This window comes from Zosterops lateralis, assembly GCF_965231275.1.
Source record: "Zosterops lateralis genome assembly, chromosome: 7".
In the NCBI taxonomy this organism is placed as follows: domain Eukaryota; kingdom Metazoa; phylum Chordata; class Aves; order Passeriformes; family Zosteropidae; genus Zosterops; species Zosterops lateralis.
Window position 1 is genome coordinate 484,714 of NC_139767.1, and position 18,987 is coordinate 503,700.

Below are 18,987 nucleotides of genomic sequence, written 5' to 3' on the forward strand. Positions count from 1 at the left end.
GTGGAAGTTTCGGGGGAGGCGGAAGCACGATGTTTGTTTGGCTCTGGGCTGTCATGAGTGAGCCTCTTGTGATGGCTGGTGGGGGAATGTCAGCATTTGCTAAACAAATGCACCAGGGGCTGATTCCTTGAAGTGCTGCCGTGTTTCTGAGGTGCTCTCTGTTTGAATCACCATACTGAGCCTTTGATCTCAAAGTCAGGCACCTCTGGTGCTGGTGCTGCAGGGAAACAATGTGTTTGGCAAAGATGGAATGTCTTGGCAGAGACGGCTGGACTGGTCAGTTGGGATTGTCCCCACTGAGGCGTGTTTGTACCTGGTGCTCCCTTGGAGAGGAGCTATAGGTAACAGCTGGACTAGAATGAGTTTCCTGTTTAATTGTTACTTATACAGTATTGACTGTAGTGAAGGCTTCAGTGCTCACACTGCTTGTGCTCCCTGTCCCCCTTCCATTAGGATTCCTGAGTTTTGTATCAACACTTCCACTTGCCAGTATTTCCCTTAAGTTACTGAATGCAGGTGTGGAAACTGGAAAGAGTCTGATATGTGATTTCAGTGCAATATATAGAAAGTTTTACAGAGCAAAAATTATATTTTTTGCGGTGGGGCTGTCATGTCTGTGTGGGTCAATACAGAGCAGAGTTGGTTTGGTGGCTATGGATTGGTGTCCGGTTGAGATTTTAAGTTTTTTTAAGGTCTTTAAAAGTACTTGATTGCCACATTGTCCAGCAGCATCCAAGAGGATGTGCCTTGGGAGGCCTTTCACAACAGGACATACACGCGGTATCACTTCTCAAACAGTGACTTGTCTCATGGGTTTCCTTGCCTTGTGCACTTGGTGTTTGTCCTCTTTCTTAAGAAGTTTGTCCATTTGCTTTTGGATTTCAGGAGAGTTTCTGCTTTTTCCAGCACCCCAAGTTAGAGTTTCTCATTGCAGCTAAGGAGGAGCAGGTAATGCAGAGAGCACACATCAAATTGTGCTTTTTTCAAATTGTTGACCCTTCCCTTCCTCCTGGGTCCACTCAGCTTCTCACCCCAGCGAAAGTAGGGGAAAACATTCTGGCTCCGACAGAAATAGATGGAAAGCTGGATGATCAGTGGTTTGTCAGTGTTAATCTTGATTCTGCATCACTGTGATATCTTTAAGCCGCCTCTGCCTGGGCTTCAGGTTTACTATAACCTGCTTCACCTGCATGAAGAATTTGTACCACACCTCTTATGGTGTTTTTCTTGCCCTTTTGAAACTTTTACACTGTGTACTTGGAAAAGAAGGGCGACTGTCCACATCTGCACAAAACACATGTGATTTTGGAGGAACTGGGCTAACACAGCCGCAAATTTGCTTCTTTATTTTTCATTATTCCATGGTAATCCAGTTGCTCTTCTGGCCACAGCTGAGCATTAAGCTAATAGTAGATTTTACAGTGTCAGCTGCTTTTCTCACAGTGTATGTTTAGAGATAGAAAACTGCTTAGACACTCCAAGCTCTTTGAAGGGGGTGTCTGATGGTGTTTGAGGTTTGCCAAATATATTTCCTGGAAGAGGTCTAGGTATTGCCGGTGCTGTAGGAAAAGCAGCACTTCTGGGCAGTGGGCAGTGCTTTTGAAACCTGCTCTCCTGGGACAGATCCAGTGAAAGCTGTATTCTGCTGGAGAAACAGAGCTGAGGGGATATTGTCACAGGGCTGTGGGGGTCCTGGGGACTGCTGCCACTGTTTTTGTCACCTTGCAAAGTGGTGGCTGGGAAATGTGGTCCCTGGAGGGGAGGTGAGCTTGGGAGGCTGTTTCACACTGGCTCTGCTCTAAATAAAGAAGCCTAGCCTAGTGGAAGGTGTCTTTGCCCATGCCAGGGGTTTGGAATGAGGTGTGCTTTGAGGTGCCTTCCAGCCCAAGCCATTCCATCATTCTAAATAAAGACACAGTAAATCTCTGTGTGGTCACAGTGAATTGTTTCCAGGCACCTCTAAGAAGCCTCTTCCTTCCCTCCTCTTTCCATGTATGGATCCTGTATTGGCAGTATTTTATAAACAAACTCTGAGAAGCAAAGGCAGTTTTCCTCCTCTCTGGTTAAAGTGCAAGATCTCTTGTCAAAGGAGAGATTTAATTGATAAAGCTCTGAGAGAGGCTATGCCTCCCTTCAGGTCAGTGTGTTTGTGCAAACTCAGGGCTGTTTGCTTCTAAATGCAGTGAGGGAGGTAATTTTGGGGGAAAAAGTAATGGTTTCGTTGTAATCGATCTGTGCCAGAAGATGGGTGGTGGTGCCTTTTGGAAGATGGTGGTAGCGTTTCCTTGCCAACTCACTGCTGTTCTGATGCAGAGTCCCTCTTCAGCTTCCTCACAGCCCCTTCAGATAATGGAATGTTGCTTTGTTGTCTCCACACAACCTTCTCTTCTCCTGAAAGCTGGACAGCCCCAGCTTTCTCAGCCTGTCTTTGTAGGGGAGCTGCTCCAGGCGTCCTATCAACAAATCATTCTTGTGGCAGAACTGTAGGATTCTTATGTAAAAAAAAAAAAAAAAAAGCTTCTATTGGGGTTAGAGGAGATCTGGAATTACTTTAAATCCAGGGAAGGCGCCTTGTGAGGGCTGGTGGTTTGCTGAGGCACCAAACCGGGGGAAACAAGGCTCTTCGGCAGAGGCTGCAGCCCCTCGGCCTGTCCTGCAGGATCAGAGGCTCATTTGGGGCTGTGACAAGGGGGTCACGGCACTCTCAGACCATGGCCACCCTCTGATCCAGGGATGTGATGAAGATACAGCTGCTGATGCACCAGCCCCCGTGGTTTTAAGGAGCCTGTGCTTTCAGGTGTGCCCTGCTAGAAGCAGGCTGAAATAAAAAGGCATTAAGTGGTTCCAGAAAATTCTCCTGTAAGGCAGGAAACTTGATGATCCCAGTCCTGATTAAATACTGTTTGACAAACCTGCTTGTTTGAGCCTGCAGTTCTGCTGGGCACTTCCCGCAGTGCCATCCTTTGCCTTCTCCGTTGATGCTCTCCCGAGCCCTTCCTTTGCTCTGTGCCTAGGGATGTGCCAAACCTGGCAGGATCCCCATGGCCCTGCTCACTGTCTGCCAGGCCAGTTCCCATGGCTGGCAGGTGATCCTGGGGCTCGAGGCATGCTCCAGCTGTCTGTGCCCATCCCTGCTCCCAGCTGGAGCCTGAGGTGCCCCTGGCCCTCCAAAATCCAGGGATGAACCTTGCTGTGACCCAGCTGGCCAAGGCAGCAGGACCTGAGGTTCTTCCTGTGTGTGGGGTGGTGGCAGGCAGGCGGCCCTGAGCCAGTCCCTGCCCGTGCTGGATGGGAATGTGCCTCTGGAATGATGCTTGGGATAGACTCGCTGTTCCTCAGGCCAGAGGTGATTGTCCTTGTCCTGAGAGGCACTGGAGCATAAGTTAAACAAAGTTGGGTTTGTTTTTAATTTTTTTTTTTTTTTTTTTTAAACGAGATAATTTTCTTGGAAAACCCTCTAGACCTCCAGATAGCCAAGACATAGGGATAGACAGCATTTAGCTTCTTTTAATTTAAGGAGTGTTTTCCTTGAGATAGCAGCAGAGGGACAAATGTACAGAAGAATTGATGCAGATAGAGGCCTGGCAACATTGGTCTGCATGGAGATCAGTGTGAGGGCTACCTGATAATTACAGTTTGGAGGGAGGTAATTTGGGACATGACTGTTGTGTCCTGGAGAGAATCATGGAATCACAGAGTGATTGGAAAGGACCTCAAAACCCATCTTATTCCATCCCCTGCCATGGGCAGGGATACTGTGCACTGTCTCAGGCTGCTCTAGGCCCCTTACCTTGGACATTTTAAGCGATGGGGCAGAAGTAGGACTAAATTAACAGCAGGTACTGTTGAATGGATTTGGTTGGTGCTACTGATTCAGTCCAGTTTCTTTGGGAAATTTTCCACTGTTCACACTCACATTTTCATTTTTCTGCTGGGAGATCTGGTAACTCCACTCCAAAATCCTTCTTGTCTACAGCTGAGATGGCTTATGTTACAACAGTACCTGCTGGTTTTAATGGAAATAAATTATGGTAGTATCTTGCTAATGCCTGGACTAAACTGACCCAGCTCTGTTTAACAGGATGGGCTGATTAATGGGACTGGAACATCTTGAACATTTGGGATGGCAGGGACCTGCAGGGGTTAGAAATGACATTTAAGTGATTTTCTCTTGAATTTGACGCTTAACATGGAATGCATTCCAGGTGTCTTAAGAATGCAAGATGGGCAGAGAGGAACTTGGATAGTGGTGATGCTGAGACACTTGGGCTGCAGAGAAACAGCCTATTAAAGAGAGCTTTTAATGAAGCAAGGAATGGACTGTGTTCAGCAGTGCCTGCCAGGGCATTTTCCTGCACATCAGGGCAGTAACCTCAGAAAGCCCATCCTGAGCCACGGTGCCAGCATTGGAAATCTCAGACCTGGTTTTCCTTCTTGGAAAGGAGCACTTCAATCTAAGTCTGCTAAGGGCTCTTCCAGGAATAGCTAGCACTGCCTGAAATGCCGTGGCACAGCCACACTGTGGACAGATGCTCCTTGTGCAAGGCAGGAGCAGTCCCCATCGCAGCTCCCATCGCAGCCATCCCCCGCCCAGCGGTGCTGCAGGGCACCACTCCTTGGGATCTGCTGCCGGAGCAGTTCAGGGTGAGCAGAGTCAGCTAATCTGTGGGGATGGGCTGGAGCTGGCTGCTGCCAGCAGGGTGACCTCACCCCAGCGCTGGGTTATGCCTGCCTGGGCAAGAGGAGCTCCCCTGGGTACCCAGGAGGGATGGGATTTTGGTTTTATGGTGTTTTATGGTGCAAGGAAAGGAAATCGCCTGTGGCTGTGGGATACTCTACATAAAGGACAAAGCTGGTTTCAGTCTGAGAGCTTGTGCCGGTGGCACAGTGGAATCCTTGGGATGCTCAGGAATCCCAGGATGGTTTGTGTGGAAAGGAACCTCAAAGCTCATCCCATTCCACCCCCTGCCATGGGAAGAAGGGACACCTTCCACTGGGCCAGGTTGCTCCAAGCCCCAGTGTCCAATCTGGCCTAGGACACTTACAAGGATGGGAAATACTGGATGTCACTTGGTATAGTGCAAAAAAAACCCACCCCCAAAACTGAACTTGAGCAAGTTCTTTTGATGGAAGGGTGGCTGATTAGAGCAGCATCGGTGGGGTTTCTCCAAGCCAGGAGAAATCTGCTTATATACTTCCGTATTTTGGGGGGCAGGGTCCAGGGGTTGCTGACTCTGTGGGTCATTTCCCCCTGTTCTCTCTCCCTCCCTCTAATACACAGCTTTAAAATAGTTGGGAATGGTGGATTTTTTTCCCCCTGGGGCAGTATGGAGCGGCTTCTTAGTAATCTGCTAGAAGCTTGGGTAGAGTGGGAGTGGAATTGATTGTGTGGGTTTTTTTTCCTTCCTGCTCCAAGACCACTTCTTGGCACTGAGGAATTTTTCTTTAGACTTCTTTGGGGAACAGATGCATGAAGTACAGTTACCACTCATACATATGGCTTTTAAAATATGGAAGCTGTTGGACTGAAGTGGCTTCATATGGTGCTGTTGGAGGATGAGAATTAACATGGAATTTTGGGTTTCTGAGACTTGAATGTGTTGTTGGAAAGTTACTTTCTTTAATTTTTAAATAATGTTAAGTATTAATCTGCATCTTTATGACTATTAATCAAAGTAACATTTACAACTCTGAAAATTACTCTCTGCAGCCCTTAATGCCTAAAATAGCATTATATTTTAATCTTGGGGATAAATAGGTTATATAACGTACAATTTAAATGGTTGTTAATCTTAATTTGCTAACGCAGACATCTTTTTTTTTTAATTGCAGGTTCCCATTTTAAAAGCCGTTGGAAGACACTCTGCCACCCTCTTGGATTACTTCCCATACGACTCAGCATGTCACTGTGCCCTGGATTTTACAAGATGGCCATGATTTAATCCCCACTTCCCACTCCTATGTATTGGTGAAGCACTGGAGCTCTTCTGAGCTGCTGTTACTCCCGTGGGAACTGATCTGTCTCGAATCCCTTCTCCCAAGGAATAGACATTGCCAGCAATGAGCTCCCAAAGCCATCCAGGTAAGGGCAAGGCCACTTGAAATCCCAGCAGTGACCCCAAAACAGTTTGTTGCATGAACACACCTTTTAATCGTGCTGAAACCATCATCCAGACCCGCCTCCCTTTCCTCCTTCATCATAAACTTTGTGTGAATGTGGCAAGTGCTGTTGCTGTTACCAAGAGTTACAAAGAAGTTTGACTGTTTCAGGTTTCAGATTGTTCTAAAATTTGGGTTTGTAATCATTGCATCAATGAGAATTGGTATTTTCTGAGTCATTAACCAGATGTTAAATTTGTTAGATCTGTGCTGATGAGCTGTAGTGATATGGAGCGTGCCTCCAAGGAATGGGCATGGTTCTGCTGGTGCCTTTATTGATATTTAAGAAAACTCTTGGACTTTTAAAGTACTTTTTAATAGGAAGGAATAGTTTTGCTGGAACAATAGTCAATTGATGCACCTCAGTGCTGTCTGGGGGATTATCCCTAACGTGTCTTGTAATTTGAGGCATGATTCATCACTACCAAATTGTGCATTTCTGTCAGTCAGGAGGATCTGTAGCTGCTCAGTTACCTGCTTTCCAGCTTAAAGGTGCCTCGCACATTTGTTTTTAGGGAGTTTGGGGCAAATTTTGTGTTAGGCAGAGCTTTGTAAGAGGAATTTTAATTGTGCTTGAGCTGTTTCAGTTTATGGTACAGAAGTGACTGCTAGGAAGCAAATAATCCAACAACAACAAGGCATGTGGAAGGATTTATTTCACTCTGCCTCTGAGAGATGACTCTGTAACTTCAGTTTAATCAGCTTGGGGTTAACAATTAAGGCTGAAGTGCTAAAAGCCAGAGAACAGCTCCTAAGATTTAAGGAATCACTTGTTTGTGGGGGAAGAAATCCTGCAATAAACAGGGGTGCTGGAGTCTATGGGCAGCAGGGGTAGACCTGACCCTCTCCTCACAACTGAAATGGGTTTGTGAGTCTCTAAAATCATTAGAGTTATCAAAAAAAAAAAAAAAAAAAAAAAAAAAAAAAAAAAAAAAAAAAGGCCTCTGCTTCCATATCGTAGCAGTCTCCTGGATTTTGAAATTTGCTGGTACTATGAGGAGTTGAGAAACTTAAGAGTGTTTGTCTGAGTGTAGGTGTTTAGTGGAGACACAAATGCCGAGTGATGTTTTCCAGGAGCTCTGTTCTTCAGATAACAGGTAATTGTTGTTTGAGTGTTTTCATGACTCAGGAGTGAGGCTGGGCAGCTGAGGCAGCCTGCTTTTCTCTCGTGGTGGTGGTGGGAGACGTTAAACACCCACCTGCAGTCCAAGCCCAACTGTGGTATTTCTTGGCTCCTTAAGGAGCAGCTCTCCAGGGGTTTGGGAAGTGGTGATGTCCTTCCTGGTTGGGCTGTTACACAGTAGAAGTCTGATGCTGGTTTGCCTTGCTTCCTTTCATAATTCATCACTGAACACTTGTTTCTCCTGCCTCTTTCTGCTGCTTTCGCTCAGCATTTTTGTACATCCAAAAATCAGCTTGAGCTTTGTTTGTCAAACAACCCTGTCTAGAATGGTGCTGAGAAGGGCAGCCTGCACAAAACCCAGGGGTGTGGCAGCTGGGCAGGATGCTGTTGGCTATCCACCTGTCCTTCCTGGGTGCTGGGTTCTTACTCCAGTTGTATTTATGGAATACTGAAGCATTTCGTGGTGGCTTTTCACGCCCGGTGCTTGTTTCTCTTTCAAGCGTCAGTTGTATAATAAGGAGCAGAAATATTTCTCAAGCCTTGCCAAAGATGACATCTGGATTCTCATGTCAGTTATCATAGCCATGTTGATTATACATCTACAGGTAATTATTCCTAATGATGGGCATTGTTTAAGGGAAAGCTCTGGCTTAACTTGAGAGCCTATTAAGCCTTGCTTCAGTGGATGCAAGCTTTCTTCTCTAATCTTCTCCAAGGCCAGCACTAATGGGATGTTTTAGGAGCTGTGCCATGAAATTGTTGTGGCGTAGGTGAATGGCAATGGTTTGGGTTGGGTTTTTTTTCTGTGCTTTTTTGATTTTTCATTTCATTCTGTGAAGCTTTTGTGAGAAGTGTTGGGCACCAAGGGCTTCTTGCCAAACAAGATGGAAAAATACAGAGAAGATTTAAGTTGACTAAGAAAAGTGTGACTTCTTCCCCCATCACTGCCTCTTCTTTTATTGTGTTTTGGAGTAAGATTCCGTAGGGAATAAGAAATAGCTTTTGGAGAAGAAGAATCCCAGGTGGGTGAAAGCTTCCTGGGAGGCGTCACATGACCCTTGGCTTTTGGCAGAGGAGTTGCCGTCTTTTCCAGTGCTGGAACAAAGCTGGAAAAAAAGACGCTGAAATTGTGCTGCAAAGGCTCAAGCTGCTACGAAGCATAATTAAGAAAATTAGGCTAATTAAGATAACATTTAGGATTATGACAAAGCTCAGGGAGGGTGAGGGAAAGCGTGTTTAGTTTCACTCCTTAACCTGTTCGCGTTGGCTACAATTTAAACTTGCCTTACATAACCCATGGTGTTCACCTTACCCAGGCTGACTGGGCTGTGAATAGGTGTGGGGATTTTTTAATAGGTTTTAAAAAATATTTTAGGGTTTTTTTTTCCTCTCTTATTGACCTGAAATGATTCCTTGCAATCGCCTTCTACCTCCCCCCTTAATTTTCCATGGCTTGAGTTTCACTGTCGTTCGCTTCTTTAATCAGTAAAGATTGTTCTGCTGATACTAGTTATACATAAAGATTAGTTTTAAAAAGCCAAAACACTTAAAGTTAATCACTCAACTGATTTGTATTTGTTTAAAGTTCACTTTCCTTTGTAAAAACTGAAAATCTCCATGTTCAATGAAGCATTTTGTTTATGAAATGTTATCTTGCAGGAATTAACCAGTCTGAATGCAAATGCTCCATCCTTTCTTCAGAACCACTCTTGCAGAGATGCAAATTTCAGCTACATTTTGCAGTGCTGAATGTTTGGTAATTAGGAATATTGAAGTTTTCAGAATGAGCTGCCTGGCTGATAGAGGAAAATCTGCAGCAGGGATCATTAGGGCTGAGAAGAGCTCCCGGAGGAAGCAGAGACCTCCGGGATCATGTGGCACCAGGAGAATGAGTTTGGGAGTCACGTACTGTGATTTGCTGGGCAGATAAGGACTTTTGTATGGGGCTTTATCTGCACCCAGCCACTCTCCTTCCCTGCTCCATAGCTCAGTGAGGCATGGAAAGCCATTTCACGCAGCACACACTGAAGAGCTCTCCCTGTGAGCATCTCCCAGTGTTTTGCATTGCCAGATAAATATTTGATGCGTTCTCTTTTTAAAGATTAAGAAGTTTCTGTGGAGATGCATTTCAAGACGGCTTTAAATGACACTGACCCACTTTCTGGCAGCAGTAAGGCTGTCTGGGGAAGTTATCTGGGGGCAAGACCATCATTTTAGATAAACACAAGGACTGTGGGGGTAAACTCCAGCCCTCCTGTAGCAGGGCTGGGCCGTGACAGGTGCATGACATGACAGGTGGCTGTGGAAGAACATCTGGACGTGGTGTATCATAGAGTCATGGAATGGTTTGAGTGGGAAGAGACCTTAAAGCCCACTCCATCTGTGCGTAGGGACACCTTCCACTACTCCAGGTTCTCCAAGCCCCGTCCATCCCAGCCTGGAACACTTCCAGGAAGCCCTGCTTCCCCATACCAGTCTGCTGCTCTGGTTTTACTGGATAATTCTAGACTGGGAATTCAGAGGTTGTTCCCCTGAGCAGCCTGGTCCCCCCGTTTTGGGGGTATTTTGGGGTTGGCTGTGAGGTAAGCTCAACAACAAGCTCTGGTTAGAAGAACTGACAACTCCAGCAGATGGAACTGGCCATGTCTCCATTCACTTTTCTTTCTCCAGTCCATGGCAAAAATGCCTATTCCACCTTCACTCCTGTTCTTACCTATGTGGGAGCTGAGCCTGTCCTGGATTTTCTCTAAGAACACTGTCATTTTAAGGGTCTTGAAAGTTTTAAGTCTGCTCCCACTAAATCTGTGAAGTTTTCACTTTTTGGAACATCAAATAGTTGGGACTTTCTGTGCAAGGGTTTGATTGTACCCTCAAAAGAGAAGAATTGTTTTGTGCTTCAACTTGGGGTTCAAGCTGAAGTTCCTGCTAGGTCAGTGTCCCTGCCAAGTACATTCCTCTCATTTCTGCTTTTTCTTTAAATGCAGTTCTTGCACTTAGGAATTCTTTAAAAGCCTGTTTCTAAAGTAAGTTTTTTAGCCTGTGATGTTTCCTGCAGTGCAAGGATGAGAAGCAGGTACTTGTGATGAGAGGCAGAGAACTCTGGATTATTTTGAATGAAGTACAAGGTAGGCAAAGGATATAAAAAGGTTGTACCTTTAAAGTTGGCTGATTCTGTAATAATGTTTGAGATAGTCCTTGGGATCTTGTGTCTCTCTTGGAAAGGAGACAAACCTTTTTCTACAGGGTTATCACATTTTTGTTACTCACTTTTGGTCAACCCCAGTTTGCCCTGTGTCTCGTACTTTCCCAAATTCAATTTGTTACCGGAAGAGTGGATAAACATTTGCATTGATGTTTCTTCTTTTAGTGTAGTGCTTAGTATATTTTTTTCATCCTCTGACATCTGCAGAAAATGCCATTACAGTCAGAGGATAGCCGGGAGCGAGTGAACGTGGAGTAGCAGGGGCCTGACTGGAGAATGAACAATTATGGAATTGGTAATTCTCCCATCCTTCAATAAAGGCTTTGCCAGTCCCGTTCTCCCTGTAGCTTGCTGTGTACCAGGAATTCCCCCCAACACAGACCATTAAGCAAGAAAGGCCTTAACACCTGCATGGTTTGAGGTGCCAGGTGGAGTGGTCAAACCTCTGAGAAATGGATCACTTAATTTATTCTTCTGCTAAGAAGACTAAAATTAATACATCAGCAGGACTTTCAAAGGTTTTGTTTCCATAGCCAAACCCAAAATCCTGTTGTTTCACCAGTTACTGGGAAAAGTTTAGCTGCAGTGCCCTAGTTTGCTTTGAGGTGCTCAACAGCTCTTGGGGCTCCTCCTGGGAATTGCTGTCACCCTTTGGCTTGATGGACTGATTTGCTCAAGTGATTTTTGAAGCAGATTTTTAGCCTTTCAGAAGGATGAGGCTGATATTAAACTTCACACCTATTGAAAAGTGAATTCCATACAGGAGTAAGCCCAGGTGAGGCTTATTCTTGAGACCCTCCTGTCTCAGCTGGAAGCCACCCCTGGTGGCAGCAGTGCTTGTGGGAGTTTCCAGGAACCCCTGAGTGTATTTGGGGTTCGGTTGGGCATTGCTGGTCCTTCTTTGAACCCTGGCAGCACAGGCTTTGCCAGGGAATCCACAGGCCAGACTTGACCTTCCAGGTGTTTGTAGCTGCCTTGCTCCACTTTGATGTAGCAACAAATGTTTTGAAAGCTTGAGTTGCCAAGCATGAGGACGTTCTGCCGGGATGGCTGGGCAAGGTCAGCCCCGGGAGACAGGAGCCTGACTACAGCTACATATGGATACCTGTGGAAGGGGGAAAGGACAGGCAGGATTGTGACAACATCCATTAAATACACCTCTCAGCCTGTGCTCATGTGTGATGTGGATTTTTTGGGGGACTGATAAGAGTAGATTTTACTTTTATTTGTTGTTTTGGTTTTTTGGGGAGTTTATTTTCTGTCATTTTGGTTGTAGCAAGGGCTGAACAATCCCAGGACTGAAAAACAATTTCTTTTGCTGACTTGCCTGTGAACAAGCAGAGTGCCTCTCCTCCAGGAGAAGCTTCCAACCAAGGTAGAGTTGCTTGCAGTGGAGGGGACTTCTGGAAACCCCCTGTGCTCTGTGGGAGGGCTGGGATCAGTGTGTTGGAGAAATCGCAGCTGAATTCAAAGAAATCACTTGTTTTTGTTTTTAAATCAATCCTGACCCTTTAGCTATTCTGGAACCTGTGTACTCATGCTGTTTGTAGCCACTGTGCTGCCAAACCACATAAATAGCTTTATGGGGCAAATTGTGACAGGAGCGAGGTTTGCTTTGGGAGCTTTGAACTGCCAGCCTAGGCCTCAGGTACATGTTTCATCCTCCAAGGCAGCTGCTGAGGCTGTGTGACCCCACCAGGATCAAAAACACGGAGCACAGGGTGAGAGGCCATGGGCTCTGTGTGCCCCCCCCCGCCCCCGCGGGCTGTGCTTGCTGTGCTGTGGGTTTTGAGTTTTTCTTTAACAGCTGCTGCTGTCCATGAACTCGTGTGTGATGACTTTTTGTTTTGGCCCATGATCAATGGCCCTGGATCAATGCGGGTGTTCGGCCGCACGGTCGCCACAGCTGGCTGGCAAATTGGGAGCAGCTGGGAGATGAGAAATGCTGCCTTGGGTGGGTTATTTGCTCAGAGATCTGAGGGCAGGTGGTTTTTTGTATGCTGCTGGAAAGGTGATTTTGTTGGTTCTGTTCAATTGACAGTTCTTCAGGCAGGAAGCCCTTAAAGCCTGGTGATGTTAAAATAATCCATTGAGAATTATATTTTGCTCCTCTGTTTCAGCATTCAAAACCTGCACTTTCTACTCAAACAGGCTTAACCCCTTCTGTTAACTGTGACCTTTATTTTATGCTGCCTATGAAGAGAAACAGTTTTAAACGTTTTTTTCACTCCTGATCTAGAAAATGCTTCAGCTGCTCCTGTGAGAAGACATAAAAGCCTGAACTAGACCAACCCTCTCTTCTCTGGTCATAAAATTATCCAAAACAGTGAAAAAGATCATACACCAGACTCCACAAGTCCATCCACGTACTGAATCGTTGATGTTTGCCGCTTCAGAAAAAATATCTAAAACTTCCCGGAACCTGCTTTATTCTAAATGACGTGCCAGTGGTCTCACAGAACTTCTGCCAGGGGAAAGCATGTGATCCTCACAGCTTACCAAACCCAGGAGAAGGGCTCTGGCATCTCTTCCCTGCCAGCAGCAAGAATCTGAAATCTGATTGGCATTAGATAGCTTTTTCCCTTCCTTCTTTTCCCTTCCAGCAGGTGCAAGGCCTGTTCTGCAGGCTTGTAATTCTTGACAGGTTTATCATGATGTCTTCTTGGCAGGTAGGGCTGATGCTATTCCTTCAGCCTGCATTAAAGATTCTTTTCTTTTTTATTTTTTCCCTTCAAAGCGAGGCTCTGTGCAGTAGCTCTTTCAAGGAGGTGATGGGACCGTTGCCCCTGCTCCCTTCTTTTTATCTGGAATTGCAGCAGGTAGAGCCAACCTGAAGGGTCACTACACCTTCACCACCACCTCCACCTCCCCCAAATAAACTTAAGTCGATCTGAACAAATACAGCCCCAGGTCTTGTTGACAGAGGTTTGGGAAAGCTCTGATTTAATCCTTTCATGTGTTTTCTTTTTCACAAGGAAAGTTAACACAGGGCAGGTTCTGCTCAGGCACTGGCTGATCCCTGAGTCTTTCTAAGGAAGCTGCTCTGTGAAAGTTATCCTTTTATTTTTTTTTCTCTTTCCTCTCTTTTCGATGGCGCTTGTCATGGGAGACCTCAGCCTGTTGTTTTTAGCAGCTCACCAAAGTGCTTAAGAAGAATTCCTCCTCCTCCACTGATTAATTTCTGGCATGGAGAACAAAATAGCTCTTGCGTCAATAAACCGTCACAGCCTTTGCTTGTCTCTGTCAGCGTAAATACAGTTGGACTCTAACATGCCCCCAATTAGGCCAGAGGTTGCCAGTTTTGCAGCTGCAGGATGGTCAAGTCCAAGAGTGCATGGCTGGGGTGTCAAAGCTGCTGCAGTTTGCGTTGCAAGCCCCTCTGGCCCCCACCCCTCCTTAACTTCTTAGCTTCTGGAATTCTGCTCTATAAAGATATTGTTCTGCAGCTTAGTGTGTAATGCTTTGGGGGCATCTGATTTACTGGGAAAACAGGAATATGTTTGTGGCTGTGAGCAAGGATTCTGCTCTGTGACTCCTAGCCCTCATTTCACTGCTTCACCTCACATCACTTGGGAGGCTCCTTTTCAAGCTGCTTGCTCAGACTCCTTTTTTTTTTTTTAAAAAAAAAAATCTTTCTTCGTTTATTTTTTACTGGTAGTTCTGGTGTTTGCTTTTGTTGGGGAAACCATGGATAGCAGCTGCACGAAAGAACGTGATGTTTTGGGAGTGATTGCCCAAATCATTGGGCAACAGGGGACTTGATCTTTAGATGTTCCAGCCATCAGATGAAAGAAACTTTCTGCAAAGCCATTTGCTGGAACAACTGTTGTGCAAACCGGGTGCTGAATGCTGCTGGAAACGGGGGTGAGAAACCTGGAAAGTGGGTCATCCTTCTGCACTTGGGATTCTTGCAGGGAAGCTTGAAGGAGCTGCTGGAGAGGCTGGGAACATCCATTGGCAGATTCTGAGCCAAAGAGTGGGATGGAAGCTGCTGGTTGTCTCCAGAGGTTTCTCCTTGGAGAGTACCCTGATCAAACTGCTCCTTTGGACTTTCCTGGAGCACGTTCCTCCTCCCACTGATAAGGCTGCCCCTGCAGCTGCCCTGCCTCTAAATGGGGCAGTTGAGCAGACTTGAGAATAAGAATGATTTAGAAATGTTTCTTGGATTTAGTTGTTTTTTTTTTTTTTTTAATTGTTAGTCTCTTAATCTACACCTAAATACAAACACAAAATGCTGGTGGAGGGGTGGGGAAAGTTCCTTGATATCCCACCTGTGGATGAAAACCCTTTGCAAGTATTTGTTTTGAGAAACCAGCTGTATCCGCTGTAAGACAAACTATTCCATTATAAACTTCTGCCCATATTCCTTGTGTCCCTTGAAACACAACCAGCCTGTGGATGCCAATAGATCAACACTGGGAGGGAAGGCCTTGATGTGATTTAGGTTTGGGAGAAATTCTAGAGGTAGAACACCTATTTCGAGGAGAAAACTGTCTGCCCAAAGGTGACTTGCATTGCCAGAAAGGAGAGCATGGCTTGCTCACAGCCTCATGTGGGGATGTGATATAGTCTGTATTTTCTAGAATTTCTCCTCTTGTTCCCTTGGCCTTCCTCCTCCTCTCTGGAGCTGTGAACTAATACTCATTAAGAGAGTTGTTATGTGTTTTGTCTAAAACACAGAATATGGGCAAAGAATATCCCCCCTGCCCCTTTTCCTCATTAGAGCTTGAGGCTTGAGAGTGAAAGTACGGGTTTAAAAGTGTTTTCCTGATCAGGAAAACACTTTTTTGTTTATTCCTTGGTCTTCAATGCATGCGGCAGTGCTGGAGGAGCCACGAGGGGTTGAGGTTGTGGGAAAGGGCAACAATGGTTGTGTCACTGGGGCTTTCTGGCAGCTGCCTGTCCGTGCCTATGTTGGGGTGCAGGCTGCGTGAGCTTTTCCTGCTTTTCTCTTCCTTGGTGTTAATGCCAGGGTGGTGTTTCGGCTCTGCAGCAGGCACAGAGCAGCTCCCACTCCCCGGATGTGGCTGCTGTGTATCTGTCCAGACTCTTCCTGTCTGAACTGGCCAGAGTTTATTCCTTAGGGGTGTGCTGGGCTGGGGCTGGGCTTTTCCACAGCCTGGCATTGGGTCAGGGTGTTGGAGCCTGCTGATCATACACACAAACACACAGTCTCATTTTCCCATCTCAGGTGTCTGATGTGCCTCTGAACAGAGCATCATGTGGCGTGCTGTGGGTGGTGAGGAATGCAGGGGTAAACACAGACCTGCAGTTTGCTGAGGGAAGCTGTGTCAGCTTGGAGTGTGCTTGGCTTTTCCTTCCCTCAGGACCTGGGTGCTGGAAGGCTGGAGATCCCCTATCCCCATGGATTAGGCTGCAGCATGGGGTGGTTGTTTTCCCCCAGGAGGTGAGGGTTGGTTCTGGGAGCTCTCTGGAATGCCCATCCCACGTTGAGGAGTCTTTGACTTGCTTTATGCCCGAGGTCAAATTTTTTTTTTCTTGTAAAGCACTCAAACAGGCTGGAGTCACTGTCCCTGGAAGTGTTCAAACAAAATATGTGGACTCTAAAATTAATGGTTTCCTATTTCAGTTTGTATTTCACTCTTGGGACTGGTTTCTTCAGGAGAGGCAAGCAGGAGACCCACCAGTCCCTAGAGCTGGGTTCTGTAGTTGCAGCAGCCCAGCTCTGCAGTGGGATGAGCCCTCCCTCCCAAGGAAGGTGAGCTGGGATAAAGGAGTGTGCTTGTGATGTCTCGTTTAGCTCTGCAGAAGGAGCTTGTTTTCATTCAGAAATAATGATGCAGTAGTTGGTTTAGGCACACAAACGCTTATGGCTTGAACAGGCAGAACGCATCTCTTGTGCTGGGAGATGCGTTCTGTCTCGCTAGAAACTCCTTTTTCCTCTTGCAAGAAACAGCTGTGGGACTATTTCATTTGAACATCAGGGGGTTTTTCACCTCCTCAAAAGCTTCAACTGGTTTTATTTTGCAATAAGAAGCCATAGGTTGTGTTTAGGAACAGTTGTTGGTGAGGTTGTATCTGCCAAAGACACCATCTCACCAACAGGTTTCAAAGATTTTGAAAAAGGCAGAATGCTCAGTATTTGCTCCTGTAATATTTTTTCTTACTGTTCCCCACCAAGTCTGTATTTCTATTGTGTCTGCGAGCTTCACTGGTTTTGTCACATTTGCAGGTTGTTAATAACATCTTGGTTTGTTAATATATTCTCGGTATTGGCAAATTCTCTGTGATTTATCTGCTTAGATCCACGTTATTTACCGCTCTGTCTCTTCCAAGTTAATAATTTCCCTGACTAAGGATACCTTTGTGCACAGGAAAAGATGCAGCGAGGAAAAATCTGCCTGGGGTGTTTCTCCTCCCTCCTCCTCCCAAACTGAAACTAGTAGAGGCTGCTGGTCACTTTCACTGGTCATCCTTTAATTAGAAGGTTTCCAACTCAGAGCTTCCGCATCTCCTGGCACAGGCCTTGGATGCAGTCAGAGGCATTTGAGCTGCACTGTCTCTGGTTCCCAAATTGTAATTTCAACTCAAGCCCTTTCTTAGATGCTGGGAAAATGAATTGAAGTGCGTGGGATGTTTTACCTCTCAGCACCGGGCTCACCAAATGCTGCTGTGGATGCAGGATGATAAATGCAGCGACATCTAACGAGGGATCACTCTGAGCATCGCATGCCTTGCTGTGTGGCTTCTTGGAGCTGCTGACTTCTGCTGAGTGCCCTTGGCCATGCCAGCCAGGCCATGTGCTGGCAACTGGGAGATGTTTTATCTGGCAGCAGGGAAAGCTTGGTGCTGGTGGGAAGAGCTGAGAGGGCAGAATGCATGGCGTGTGCCAGGTTTGGGGTGGCTGGCAGTGCCTGGCATGGCCATGGCAGCTCTTCCCTAGTTGTCAGAGGTGCCATCAGTGGCAAAACCTCGGGGGGTGCAGCCCAAATGGGACCAGGGCTCGCTGGGCATGTGTGGCTCTGGATTAGTTATCCTGCGCTCTAAATGAGCAGTTGTACACAGAGCAGGCACGTGGCATGGCTCTGCTCTCAGCAGGTGAAGCTACAGCAGGAAAACACCTCCGGCTTGGGAAGACACAATAGCAGAGCGCAGGGAGCTGGGGTGAGGCATGTGAAGGATGTGGGATCTGTGATACCGGAGGCTCAAAGGCAAAAATAGCATCATTTATAATAGTAAAAATGTAGGATCCTGCGTGACGCCTTTGCATTCTGCCAGTCTGTAGTGAATGGAGGAGTAGTTTGCTTACAGATGACAAGCAGGGATGAATAAGCACTTAAAATTTTTGGTGCTGGAGACGCAGCTTTTCCATCTTGGCCCCTGAGCTAGACAGTCTTGCAGTCCCTTTACTCAGAGCATTGCTTGCTGCTTGAAATACAGGTGTTGGGAAGCATGTAATTAAAACTCTCTCCACATCCCTTGACCTCCCTGTGGGGTTCCCTGTTCTGCTCTTGGCATGCTCCAGGGCGTGTTCTGACTGGCCTGTGTGCTGATTTTGGAGAGGACCTCTTCACTGCTTGGTTTGCCCCCCAGCAGCGGGAGGAGATACCTGAAGCACAATCCATGAACTCCTTCACCAGCTGTAAACATCCCATCAGCATGGACAAAATCCCTGATGTGTTTTAGTGGATGGACACCTGAGGATCTCCTGGAGGTAAACTGGAAGAATACACACATTAATTTGGATGCTTGAAGAAGAGCAGCAAAGTGTGCATAGGTGTAAAATTACATCCTGGAGTAAGGAACTGCTGTCCCTCAAGGTTTCAGTGCTGGGGCTGTTGGGTACAGCAGCTCTGCCTCTGCTCCTTGCCCTTGTTCTCTGTGCTTAATTTCCATGGAATTTCCATGGGACGCCTTAAATATTTTAGCTATTGGAGTCTTGTAATGGGAGGTGACATTGTTGGGACAGTTTTTTCCTCCCCCCTCCCCCTTCTTTCTTCCCCTAAGCGACTGCTTTGTTGCCTTTCTAAGGACTTAGTCCAGGGTGGAAGTAGAGAGAAAAACACCTCATGGTAAGGAATGGAATGCACCTAGTGCTGTGTGTTTCTTCTAAGTCAATGCTATTAATTGCTTTCATGCTGCTTAATGATAAACTTTTTAAGACGTGGGCAGAAGGGGTTCTCTATCCAGGAAAATGTCCTTTTTGCTGTTGTGTTCACCCAAGCTGGCAGTGCAGAGATACCTGTAGTATCTGAGGAACAGGCCTCTTGAAACCTGGCATTTTGGAGCATTTTTCTACTTGGCTGCCCATGACTAATGCCTGCACCATTTCTGGTGTCATCTTTGCGCCACAAAGCATGGATGTGTGCAGATTGGTGTGAGGGTGATGTGAGGAGAAGAACCAGCCACCGATCTTTGGAAGCCAGTAGGCATTGCAGCAATGTCCATCAGGGCTTTTATTATTTTCATATTTGGCTCCAACTTAAATGTCAGTGACCTCCTGCTCGGAGAGGTCCCATCTGCAGGGAGCCTTGGCAGGCGT

The 18,987-nt window shown here is 46.3% G+C and overlaps 1 protein-coding gene across 6 annotated transcripts in view; it reads left to right on the forward strand.

The window, feature by feature from the left end:
• The window catches only part of HDAC4 (histone deacetylase 4), a 172,319-nt gene that overhangs the window by 18,713 nt on the left and 134,619 nt on the right, over positions 1 to 18,987 (forward strand). For all 6 annotated transcript variants that reach the window (XM_083865588.1, XM_083865586.1, XM_083865590.1 and 3 more), the window contains one exon: positions 5,833 to 6,082. In XM_083865588.1, the coding sequence (XP_083721714.1) occupies positions 6,061 to 6,082 (22 nt within the window). In that variant the 5' untranslated portion in view covers positions 5,833 to 6,060. The remainder of the gene's footprint in view (positions 1 to 5,832; positions 6,083 to 18,987) is intronic.